At 42.4% G+C, this 13,049-nt stretch overlaps 1 protein-coding gene across 1 annotated transcript in view; it reads left to right on the top strand.

Moving 5' to 3' along the window:
- LOC149450858 (keratin, type II cytoskeletal 80-like) overlaps positions 1-13,049 on the top strand; it is a 68,850-nt gene that overhangs the window by 23,582 nt on the left and 32,219 nt on the right. Inside the window, exon 3 of the mRNA XM_089691499.1 lies at positions 3,722-3,782. Within this exon, the coding sequence (XP_089547625.1) occupies positions 3,722-3,782 (61 nt within the window). The remainder of the gene's footprint in view (positions 1-3,721; positions 3,783-13,049) is intronic.

The following is a 13,049-nucleotide window of genomic DNA, read 5'->3' on the forward strand; positions in this document are numbered from 1 at the left end:
GAAAACCGTAAATGCCCAGTGTGCATGGGCCTAAATCAACATGACCTTTTTTCACAGCTTTGAAAATGGAAGCAGAATTTGAAAACATTGGTTATCTTACTGTCCTCTTTTACTCCCAAACCTACACTGTTTCACATCCTTCATACTGTAGCTGTATATACGGGGGCTCTTCAATAAGTTTCCACAATATATATATATATATATATGTATAAAAGTGTGGAAACTTTTTGAAGAGCCCCCGTATATTTAGTGTTCTTTCCTGCAGGATCTGAGTGCATTTTTACAGTTAAATACATCATTCTGTGCTATACTACCTAAATGAAAGCATACTAGTTGTTATATGTTTTGACGTAATATTTAAGAATGTACCTGTGTTTCTAGTGGCACCTTTCCATTATTATATGTTGTAATATTAAAATGTGTTTTGTTTCGGATTCATTTGTTAAGTTAATCATTTTGCTTTATCATATTCTTTGTTAGATTGATTCGTTTTCTGAATTTTGTATATTTGGATTTGTTTCATATATTCCTTCTATTCTATTCTATTCCAATGCATTCTATTTTTTTTCTATTCTTTTATGTTCTATTCCTTTATATACTATTCTGTTTTATAGTAGTGTATTCAGTTAATTTCTGCTCTATGCTATTCTGTTTTATTCTATTCTATTTTATTTTCTGTTCTATTCTATTGTTTTATTCTATTCTACTCTGTTCTATTCTGTTTTAGTCTATTCTATTCTATCTCATTCTATTCTGTTTTATTCTATTTCATTCTATTGTATTATTTTCTATTATATTCTAAAAAGCAGCCTAAGTCGGAATTATGATCCTATTTCACTTTTATGCCTTATTGTACTTATTACAATATGTTTCCATTTTGATTCATTGATCAAAACAAATCGCATCATGTCTAGTATCCTGACTTGCATTGTGAGAAATAGCACTCTAGAACTTAGCACAGACCAAAGTATTTAATGATCAAATATAGCGGCCAACGTGCACCTGCAAAATTACAGCATAATACATGAACACACATTGAAAAGTTTCTATACATCAGGAGTACTGAATTAAAACTCACGGAGGTCTGACCAATAAACTTTTCTGGAGGTCCAAACCCCATTTTGTTTTCAGCCCTCTCCTACATTACAATCCCTGTACTTCAGTGCCCCCCCTCACACACACGTACACACACACATGTCACAGTCCCTCAATTCCCATCAGTGTCATCCAGGCCCCCTGCACATCACAACCCCCCCCAACAGTAGAGTTCTCTGCCCTTTTCACATCACAAACCCCCCCCCCCCACACACACAGCACTGCCCCCTTCACACCCCACCCCAGTAGTAAATTCTGCCCTTGTCAGATCAACCCCACCCCCCACATCCCTACCCCACAGTACTGTCTTCTGCCCCTTCACATCCCCCCACCACAACACTACCCTCCCTTTACATCTCCCCCTCCACCGCATTGCTCCCCTCCTTGCATCACAAATCCCCCCCAACAGTAGTGTTCCCTGTCCTCCTCACATCAACCCCCCCACAGTACTGTCTTCTGCCCCTTCATATCCCCCCACCACAACACTACTCCCCCCTTTACATCCCCCCACCACAACACTACCCCCCCCTTACATCACCCCTTCACAGCACTGCCCCCTTTACATCACGCCCCTACCATCACCACATGCACACAGCACTGCCCCTCTTCACATTTTGCCCCCCTTTGCATCACACACACAGCCAGAGTCGTGTCCCTGGCCCCCTTTCACTCTCTTACCTAAGGCTACATTCACACTAGCGTTGTGTGCAGGCGGCAGAGAGGCATTTGGGAAGCGTTTTTACCGCTTCCCAAACGCCTCTGCCAATTCTGCACATTACAGCACATGGTGCTGTTCTAACAGGAGCGTTTGCGTCGCGGCAAAACGGACACCTCTGGTCGAGTCAGGAGGCGTTGACGCCTCCTATTCTAGTCTATGGTGCGGCTCCGCAAATGCCCGGCCGGCGTTTGCGGTGCGGTTGCGACGCGGTTGCGGGGCGTTTGCGGAGCGGTAACACCATTCAAACTGCATTATAGGCATTTGTGGGGCGTTTTTAACGCTCGGCAAACGCCTAGCAACCATTCTAAACCGTGCATGTGGCGTTTGCGGATCGTTTGCCGAGCGTTAAAAAACGCTCCACAAACGCTGGACCAAGGCTTGCCAAATGCTATAGGGGTGTTTGGCAAGTGTTGGTAAAACAGCCAAGTGTGAACGAGCCCTTACAGGGGAGAGCAGGAGGCGAAGCATTTCGGGATCTGGTGTGGGAAGCACAGCATATCATTGAACAGAGCTGCTTCTTTCCGCTCATCCTTTGCCGCTGTTATAACCAGCAGAGCGGACAGCAGGATACAGGAGCGAGTGTGGAATAACAGCACAGTATTGAACAGATCGCAGGAGCGGGAGCTGACATAATAGTTCTGGATCGGATGCAGGAAGCACAGCATTGAATAAAGTGTGGGAGCTGCGGGAGTCACACTTTTTGTATTTACCAGCAGATGATTGGCTGATAGGACTGCCCTGCTTCCAATCAGCCGCTGGTTAACTTGAAAAGTTCCTGCGCTCTATTCAATGCTGTGCTGTGCCTCCCGCATCCGATCCAGAAATCTTATGACGGCTCCCTCTCCTGCGATCTGTTCAATTCTGTGCTGTTATTGCACACTCACTCCAGAAATGTTCTGTCTCCTGCCGTCTGCTCTGCTGTTATAACAGTGGTGGAGGATGGGGGGAACCAGGTCCAACTGACCTCCTTTTTTAAATGTTTTTCTGAAACAAATGTAAAGACTACACCTGCCCTTTGAGGTTCCCTTCAGTTTTTTTTACTAGAATGCAAGATAACAACTACAAATGGAACTAAACTCGGCTATATTACCCTCTTCCAAAAACATTAGCCTCCTTGCCAACACTTCCGTCTTTACCCGGTCTTCTTCTGGGTTCGACATCTCCAGCCATATTGATTGACAGTCTTTGGATGTGGTAACTGTTGAACATGAGCACAGATCTAGCTTATCTCACCACTAAGGCATATCTACAATGTACACTGAGAACATTGCTTTTGATACTTTTACTGCAGAAGAGTCTCTAATGCAAAAATAGCTTGCCTGCCTTCATTAATTCATGTAATGTCATTTTAGATTCTTAGATCTCAGTGGTTCCATGGAAAGAACTTTTGAATGTTCTATTTGACAGAACCAGCTTTCACACAACATGCAAATTAATATATATTCTCCTCTCATACAGAATGCACATCCACTATTCAGTGCACACCAAGGAAAATTGTTGGGCAAACATCCTACATATAAAAAAGCCAGTTGAGGTGTTTTTATATTTCTACACAGTAGGGAAAACTAAACAACCAAAATTCATAGAAGCTGCTTAAAAAGTCTGATGGTCAGTTCTCTCTTCATAAAAGTACTATGCTCCATGTACTAAAAGACACCAACAGAGGTTGCAGCAGAACCTTTCAGTAAAACAAGCCATGACACATGATGTGTGCTGATATTATTACATTATTCAGGACTACCCCACTCCTTTATCGGGGTCCAACAGGATTGGAAACAACAACTTTCTAACAGTCTTACGTTCTACTTTATATAGCCTAAAATGAAGTTAATCCTTAGTCCACAATATATCCCCACAGGGCAACTAGCCTGTACTTCTCATGATATATTTTGCATCTGTCTTCCCTAGGTATGAAGATGAGTTTAATCTACGCACAGACATGGAGTATGCATTTGTAGAACTGAAGAAGGTAAGAGTGGTGTCATGTATCTAATAAATGTTTTGTTATAACGAAAGTGCTTCAAACCTTATGTAAAGAATATGTAAATCCAATATTTCTGATATGTGCTTGCTGTACCATGTACTTGTATGAAATGCAGGCCATAGATGGGGAGAAAAACGGCAGATTTTCGGCCGATTAACGAACTATCGGTCGGTCTAAAAAACTTACCTGACCACCAATTATTACGAAAATCGGCCGATTAATGAGTAACCTATAACGGGAAATGATGTCATTTTGTGGCCTTTGTGATCCTTTTTCGGAAAACGATCGTTCGTTTTTGACCATCAATGAGGATAAAGTCGGGCGTTTTTCGAAAATTTTCCAACATCACCGATAATCTGAAAGTCCAAAATACACGAAAAACGGCCGACAAAATCGTCCACTAACGATAAGATAATCGGCCGGTTTTATTTTCGGACGAAAAATCGGCCGTTTTTCTCTCCATCTATGGCCTGCAAAAAAGTATCCTGTTCTCTTTGTATTGTTTCCTTTGTGTGAAATCCCTGGTGTTCCTGACAGTCCCTCTGCGTTTCTATTAAAAACTGACCACACTAAGCGGGAGAACACAACATGGTGAGTTCTCTAGCTGTGCTGGATACTCCGCCTTCTCTCTTCCAATGATCAGACACACACACCCTGCACAGCCATTCAATGGGACATTCAGTGTGCTGCTGTTTCTCCTACCCTAGCTCTTGTGCAGCTGAGAATAGAGGGAATGTGATCAATAATGTATATAAAAAAAGGGAAACAAGTGTTTATAATTTTATATCTATACACAAATATTTTGCCTTTCAATTATATTAAGGCCTGTGAGGTAAAAGAGAGTATCCAGCACAAGTCAGCTCATCCAAAACTTATTTTATTAGCTCAGCATAGAAACACTCAGGACATTCTCTAACTTGTTTCAGCCTGCTAGGGCCTTACTTGTAGCTCCTAATGAAAGACGTTTTTACATTGGGCACTTACATCTTGGAGAGGATGACTGTATCTGTGCCATGTGCTGTGAAAGGGTGGAGCAAGTGCAGTAGAAGGTGGTCTGTGTGTCATTCTTTTTCTTAAAGTGTTGCTAAACCCAGGACCCTGCATTCACTATATCTGGTCTCCCACAGTACAGACAACATGGAAATGCAATTATTTTAGTAAATATTAACTGCTAAATACCTTTTCTCATCAGCAGTTAGAGCAGTCTTGTGACTTCTATCAGTGTTCAGTAGAGCATAGTTACATAGTTAGTCTGGCTGAAAAAAAGACAAAAGTCCATCCAGTTCAAGCATTAAAAAAAAAAAAAGTTATCCTACACCCACAGTTGATCCAGAGAAAGGCAAAAAACCCAGCATGATCCAATTTGCTCCTGCTGAGAAAAAAAATTCCTTCCTGATCCCCCAAGAGGCAATGGGATATTCCCTGGATTAACTTTACCTATAAATGTTAGTATCCAGTTATATTCTGTGTATCCAAGACAGAATCCAGGACTTTTTTAAAGCAATCCACTGAGCTGGCCACAACCAACTCTTGAGGGAGCACTGGTTAAAGCTTGGAGGAGTTTTCTTTCTGCTCTAGGAGGATGCAAAACCCTTGACCTCTGTCTGGACAGTGCTGATTGGCCCTGTGCTGTTCACATGCACTCTCCCAAGAAAAAAAACACCTCTCTAGCAGTACACACTAAACTGAGCATGTGCAGAATGTCTACAGGCTCAGTCTGTCTTATCAGGAGATAAGACGTGGACATTTGAACAAGAGGAGGGACAGAGAAAACAGGATCAAAAGGCCTTTTTACACAATGCAGAGGATTAACCCCTTAGGTTCCATAATGAGTATAACAAGCATGATTTACTGCATATACAGACTGTTTTTACTGTTGTGGGTTTAGTAACACTTTAAGGTCAGGGAGGGCTGTTCACAGCAAACGGTCTGATTAGAGTGAATGTATAGGATTATTTTCCTAAAGTTTCCATCTGATTGGTTGCTTTGGTCAATATCTCATGTTACCTTTGCCAACTTTAACCAGGGGAAAATTATTAAAAATCACAGGTATAAAACTACCTCATACACAGTAATGTCCAAATCTGACATATCTGGAGAGTCTATGTAGCTGCAACCCGCCCACTTTGAGCAGAGAACAAGTGCTACTACTAATAACAGAAAAAGCAGAAAGCGAAGGCCAAACAGAGCAGCAATTGACAACCAAGCTGACAGTCTGCATTGGCATACAACACATATGAAGGATATGTCATCCTATTACACTGCCAATACTATTGCAGTATTGTATTAATCCAGACAAAGCTGTAAAACTTGAATAACCGGTCACTGGCAGCATATGGGCTGTCTTAATACCAGAAAACCTTTACACAGTGTAGCCAATGTACAAATTATAGGGACATAGGGAGGAACTGGCACAAACTGATCTTTTGTTCCCAGTTTATTTTCTCAAGCCATTTAAAACTAGTCCCCCAGTAATTTTACTAGAGATCTTTTAACCCTATAAAAGGAGCTGAAACTCATTAAAATGTTACAACTAGACCCAAAGAGTTTTGTAGTTTATCATCTCCCTGCATGAGGAGCCTGAGATTTATTTTATCTATTTATTTCAGGTACTTACAGTTGTGTTCAAAATAATAGCAGTGTGTTGAAAAAAGTGAATAAAGCTCAAAATCCTTCTAATAGCTTTTATTTCCATACACACAAATGCATTGGGAACACTACACATTCTATTCCAAATCAAAACATGAAGAAAAATATATCAAATTTGTGTTGTTCCTCTAAAAAAAATTGTAGAAAAGTGAATATTAGACTGTTCAAAAAAATAGCAGTGTTTGTATTCTTCTTTACAAACTCAAACATTCACTATATAAACTGAAAAATGTTTGAAGATTTTGCTTTCCTTTGAATCACTTAATGAATATTTAGTTGTATAAGCACTGTTTCTGAGAACTGCTGTACATCTGTGTTGCATGGAGTCACCCAACTTCTGGCACCTGTGAACAGGTATTCCAGCCCAGGATGATTGGACTACATTCCACAGTTCTTCTCTAATTCTTGGTTTTGCCTCAGAAACTGCATTTTTGATGTCACCCCACAAGTTTTCTATTGGATTAAGATTCGGGGATTGGGCTGCCCACTCCATAACGTCAATCTTGTTGGTCTGGAACCAAGATGTTGCACGTTTACTGGTGTGTTTGGGGTCGTTGTCTTGTTGGAACACCCATTTCAAGGGCATTTCCTCTTCAGGATAAGGCAGCATGACCTCTTCAAGTATTCTGATGTATTCAAACTGATCCATGATCCCTGGTATGCGATAAATAGGCCCAACACCGTAGTATGAGAAACATCCCCATATCATGATGCTTGCACAACCATGCTTCACTGTCTTCACAGTGTACTGTGGCTTGAATTCAGTGTTTGGGGGTCATCTGACAAACTGTCTCCAGCCACTAGACCCAAAAAGAACAATCTTACTTTCATCAGTCCACAAAATGTTGCGTCATTTCTCTTTAGGCCAGTCAATGTGCTCTTTGGCAAATTGTAACCGCTTCAGCACATGTCTTTTTTTCAACAGTGGGACTTTGCGGGGGCTTCTTGCAGATAGCTTGGCTTCACATAGGCGTCTTCTAATTGTAGCAGTACTCACAGGTAACTTTAGACCTTCTTTGATCTTCCTGGAGCTGATTGTTGGCTGAGTCCTTGCCATTTTGGCTATTCTTCTATCCATTCGAATGGTAGTTTTTCGCTTTCTTCCACGTCTTTGGAGTGTGGGAGGAAACCGGAGTACCCAGAGGAAACCCACACAGGTACAGGGAGAACATGCAAACTCCAGGCAGGTGGTGCCGTGGTTGGGATTCGAACCAACGACCCTAGTACTGCCAGGCAGAAGTGCTAACCATTTAGCCGGTGTGCTGCCCATTGATGAAGGTGATGAAGGTGACCTTTTGCATAATTTCCATCCGAGCACCCGTGGAAACTAAGACAGCTACTGAAAAGGCAATGAAAAGGCATGAGTGTCAAGGTGCAAGATCCGGTGAATGGAGTATTAGATGTATAGAAGTATTAGAAGTACAGCACTGATTGGAGTCAGTAACAGATAAGAAGTGAAGCCCCAAATTGTAAACCGAATCAAGGCCGGGAACACACAAAAGTCAGCAATGTGCAAAGTCAGTGAGCACAATCTTGGTCAGAAGTCTAGGCTGAAATCAGTAACGGAGGTAATCAGCTACCAATGGCAGACAAGGAAAATCCAAGGCCAGGCCAGACAGAAGCCAGGACAAAGGTCAGGCACACGTTCAGGATCAAAGATTAGGGGTCACAGGGATATAGCTGAAAAACCATGTAGCAGTGAACCTAGGCAGGACTCTGAAATCTGAAGTTTATTCTGTTTATTTTTTGTCTTCCCTTCTATCACCTCCTAATCCATATGCCAATGACATGGTTAAAAAAAAACATTTCCAATTTAAATATATACCCGATATAAGACCCAGTGATGTCATCACTGGGTCTCTGTTCATCTCTTGGCTTTGCAGGCAGATCATGGATGACGGGAGGACCGTCAGGTTGTTGTACATAGCTTCCTAAAACATCACTGCACCCTGTCTCAATTTTCCTTTTAGAAACCCTCAGCACTTATACAAGCAGCAGATTGACTCTTGGGATAAATTGTACAAATATCATAATGCTTTGATGGGTAGATTAAAGGATATGTTCACCTTCAGAAGCATGTTACATGTTCCACCCATTTTTAAGGTAGAACATGTAACATGTTTCCAATGCTGCAGCTCTCAGCCTCAATCTCCTCCTCCCTGTGACAAAGGGCTGGGGATCTTCTCCTCGCACCTCCAGTCACAATTTAAAAAAACACAAGGCTGTGCAGGGTTCCGCCCACCTGGTTGTGTCATTCATTCACAGAGTTCTGTGAATGGGAGAACTACAACTACCGTCAGCCTTTGTGGCTGACGGCTCATAGTTCTCAATAAACTACTAGGGCACTGGTGAGCGCTCCAGTAGTTCATTGATTCTTCCTGTCATTGTGCCTGTATGAGGTACGAGCAGATAGCTGCCACAGGCAGTCTGCAGGAGCCCTGCACTGCACACATGATCTGCTGATCGCGGGTGCAAAGCTGCTAATAAAAATAATAATAAATGCACATTTTTTTTTCAACTGCAAAAAGATGTGCAATTATTTATTTATTTTTTTAAAAGGTGAACTTATATTTTAAAGAGAGGCATGGGTGTTCCTAGGAAGGCTGAATTTTCATGCAGGCTGTCCTAGGTAATGACCACATGGACATCCTTCATTCAGAAAATGAGGTGGGCTCTGCCTAACTTGCTGCAGTTTCTAATGAGAAAAAATGTGAGAAGCTCACATTGTGCAGTGAAATTTGATTAATTACAGTACATAGGAGGATGTTATACAGCTGTGCAAGACTGAAGGTAAGCCTAGAACTCAGCTTTAATAGCTTGCTTGGTGTCAATGTCCATGGTGTACTTGTACACGCACTTTTGGGCATGAGCATGAATTTAACAGCCTGATCACATGCCTGATGAAGGGGTTCTGTGAGACCGAAACGTTGCCTTGCTGTAACTATGTGATCATTCATTAAAACTTTTGGACCCATATTGGTGATCCTCGGTGTGCTGGTGACATTATCCCTTAAATTTAACAGCTGGCACTTTCCTGACACAGCGTTAGAATGGTGTCAGACAGGTATTTATGGGTGATGACCAAATCAGATAGAGGAAAGGCTACCAGAGTAATCCCTATCAAATGTAGGGTTGCCACCTCATCCCTTTAAATCTGAACATATATTAATTACACCGGTTCTGTGGCTGTTTTAATGCAGCTAAGGCACTAGGTGAATTTAATTACCATCTTAATCAACCACAGAACCTGTTTAATTAATATGTGTTTGGTTTTAAAAGGATGAGGTGGCAACCCTAATCAAATGGTAAGTCAAGGGATTGAGCATGTATTAGCCTCTAGACAAGGAGCCATGTACCGATGCATACTCATGTGCAGGTGCTCAGGCCAGCTGGCTAACTCATGTTCCCTTAGATCACGGGTGTCAAACTGGCGGCCCTCCAACTGTTACCAAACTACAAGTCCCATGAGGCATTGCAAGACTGACAGATAAAAGCATGACTCCCAAAGGCAGAGGCATGATGGGACTTGTAGTTTCACAACAGCTGGAGGGCCACCAGTTTGACACCCCTGCCTTAGATCATCATTGCTAAGGTCAGGTCAAAATTACTAGAGAGTCAGACAACCTAGCTGAGATACAAGTCGAAGGCGAAGTAAAAAAAAAGGCTGGGGTCTGGATATACAGAAGATGGATGAATGAAGAAGCCAGGGGGAAAAAAGTTTAGCAACAGAGCTATATTTAAAATGAATAGAGCTGACTCTATCAAAACCAGTGTATCCAGGAAGGGGCATTGCATTTAAAGGGAACATTGCCAAGAGTGGGCCACATTCCTGTACTTACAGATACATTACAGGCAGCTCTTGGAGGTGTGTTTTTCACAAGTACATTGTGATATTTTGAAGTTCTAGCTTGTCTGCTGATCTTTCTTTAAAAGATGCTGCAGGCACCATTTCTGCAAAGTGTTTGCTGCATCTGTCCTCATAAACACTTCAGAAGTATGAACAAACATACAGCGGGTTTGGTTATAAATGCTGAGAATTTGAAAAATCTCCATGAATAAGAAATGTTTATTGCTTTCAGTGGCATGGTTTAGTAAAAATCGCACACACCTTTTCACCTTTGAAATGCTACTTCAGCCTATCTTAGGGTCTACAGCCCTGATGCCAAACTTTCTACCCTTTTGCACTTTTTTCCGGCCCTTGGGGATTATATGCCTGTACCCGAGAATGGAAAAAAGTCCATCCTCTCCACTGTCTGAACAACCATCTAGTCAAAATGAGCTGAAAATGCCGACGGGAATGTACGCCTACTAGATGACGTCAGTGTTGCCAACTCAAAGTCTGGTTGGTTAAAGCTAGTTTCATTGTCATTTACTGTAAGATACAGACATCTGTACTGTTGATTCTGAAGGCCTCAAGGCAGATTTATTTGATATTGTCAACACATAAAGGCTATCATGGCTGAAATATGATTGAATAAAAGCTCTAATATAAACATACGCTACTGGAAGCAGCAAAACCAAGAGAAAAGCTATGAAAGGAAGAGAATAGAGTATTGGAAATAACACATCCATGGAAAAAATATTTTAAATGTAAGTCAGTGATTCTGATAGTTTACGCACTGATTAGGCCAGCATAGAAGGCCTTGCTGGCCCTGACGGACCACCACTGGCATTTATAAGAAGTGTGCTAAAACCTCATTTTATGAAATTCTGTTGGAAAGAAGCGAGCACAGGGATCTTCAATAGCTAATATTATGAGGTACCTGGCTAGTAGATGTAACTGCTGTTTGTAGTGCAAATCCTACTGAACATCATAATGTGTAACAAGTTTCACTTTGAATAAACTCAAAGTTTGTCTAACAATAATTTGCATACAATGTAAATAAGGAGATGCTAAAAGACAAAGCAAATCAAATGATGACAAATATCAAAACATTAGCCGTTTTAAAGTTGAATGCTGGGATAAGCAAAAATCGGTTAAGCAAAAGAGGCATGTACATTCTTACTGGAAACTCGGTGTGCTTTGCGTTTTTCTCCCAGATCTGCACAGTGGCACAGTGTGAAATTTCTTTTTGTAAATACAGTGTGAATTGCAAAGTTCAAAGCTGGCAATAAACGTGGCAATTTTCTGGGAATTTTAACTACTTTCAATTAAGTTGGAATGCAAATGTCAAGTGTTTGAAAGTGGAAATTAGTGGTTTCAACTGTTCACAAGGGGATTGGATTGAAATTGCCTTGATCAAACTTGATGAAAAATATATATGATTTCAGTGACTTTGCCATAGTTTTTCTGGATTCCATAGGTTTTTTTCAAAATCTGTACTGAAGCTGTCAATTTATAGCCCAGTTCGATCCATCAAATTTGTGGATGGTAGATTGCTTCTTTTTAGGCAACCACTTTGGATTTTATGTTCAATTAAAAAAGTGGTTACAGTTGCCAGAAAGTTGCCATGTGTATGGTCAACTTTACACTTTGTTGTATGCAGCCGCAATCTGTGTGCAATCAGTGGCCTTTCTGTAGTAGTCCTTGTTAACCTTTTGTTTTCTTTCACATTAAAGTGTTACTAAACCCACAACCAGGTCCAGACTGGCCATAGGGCACACCGGGCATTTGCCTGGTGGGCAGGGGCCGCCTGGATAGGAGAGGCGGCCGGGCAGCACATAGAGGACAGTGCATTTCTTGGTTCCTCTATGTGAGCTCAGCCGCCTCTCCTATCAATCTTCTGCATGCGGTTGGCTCCTGTATGATCTCCCCATGGCTGTCCCTCCTCCAGCATCCCCTCCCTCATCTCCTCCAGCAGCCCCCTCCCTCATCTCCTCCAGCGGCCCCCTCCTTCACCTCCTCCAGCGGCCCCGTCCCTCATCTCCTCCAGCGGCCCCGTTTTTCACCTCCTTCAGCGGCCCCTTCCCTCCTCTCTTCCAGCGGCCCCCTCCCTCATCTCTTCCAGCGGCCCCCTCCCTCATCTCTTCCAGAGGCCCCCTCCCTCATCTCTTCCAGAGGCCCCCTCCTCATCTCCTCCAGCAGCCTCCTCCCTCATCTCCTCCAGTGGCCTCCTCCCTCAGCTCCTCCAATGGCCCCCTCCTTCATCTCCTCCAGCGGCCCCCTCCTTCATCTCCTCCAGCGGCCCCCTCCTTCATCTCCTCCAGCGGCCCCCTCCCTCATCTCCTCCAATGGCCCCTCCCTCATCTTCTCCAGTGGCCCCCTCCTTCATCTCCTCCAGCAGCCCCCTCCCTTATCTCTTCCAGTGCCCCCCCATCTCATCTCTCTCTTTTTCTTTCTTTCTTTCTTTCTTTCTTTCTTTCTTTCTTTCTTTCTTTCTTTCTCTCGCCGTCTCCTGTTTCTCTCCTTTCTTTCTTTCTTTCTATCTTTCTTTCTCTCTCTCTTTCTCTCTCTTTCGTTCTTCCTCTCCCTCTGTCTCCTGTTTCTCTCCTTTCTTTCTCTCTCTTTTCATTCTTTTTCTCTCTGCTCTCCCGTTCTCTCGTTATTTTCTTTCTCTCTTTTTCTTTCTTTCCTTCTGTTTTTATAGTTCTCTCTTTCTTTCTTTCTCTCTCTCGCTGTCCCGTTTCTCTCCTTTCTTTCTCTTTCCTTCTTTCTTTTTCTCT

Source organism: Staurois parvus, unplaced genomic scaffold (assembly GCF_062004578.1).
Source record: "Staurois parvus isolate SC_StPar_1 unplaced genomic scaffold, SC_StPar_1.0 ptg000562l, whole genome shotgun sequence".
NCBI classification, from domain to species: Eukaryota; Metazoa; Chordata; class Amphibia; order Anura; family Ranidae; genus Staurois; species Staurois parvus.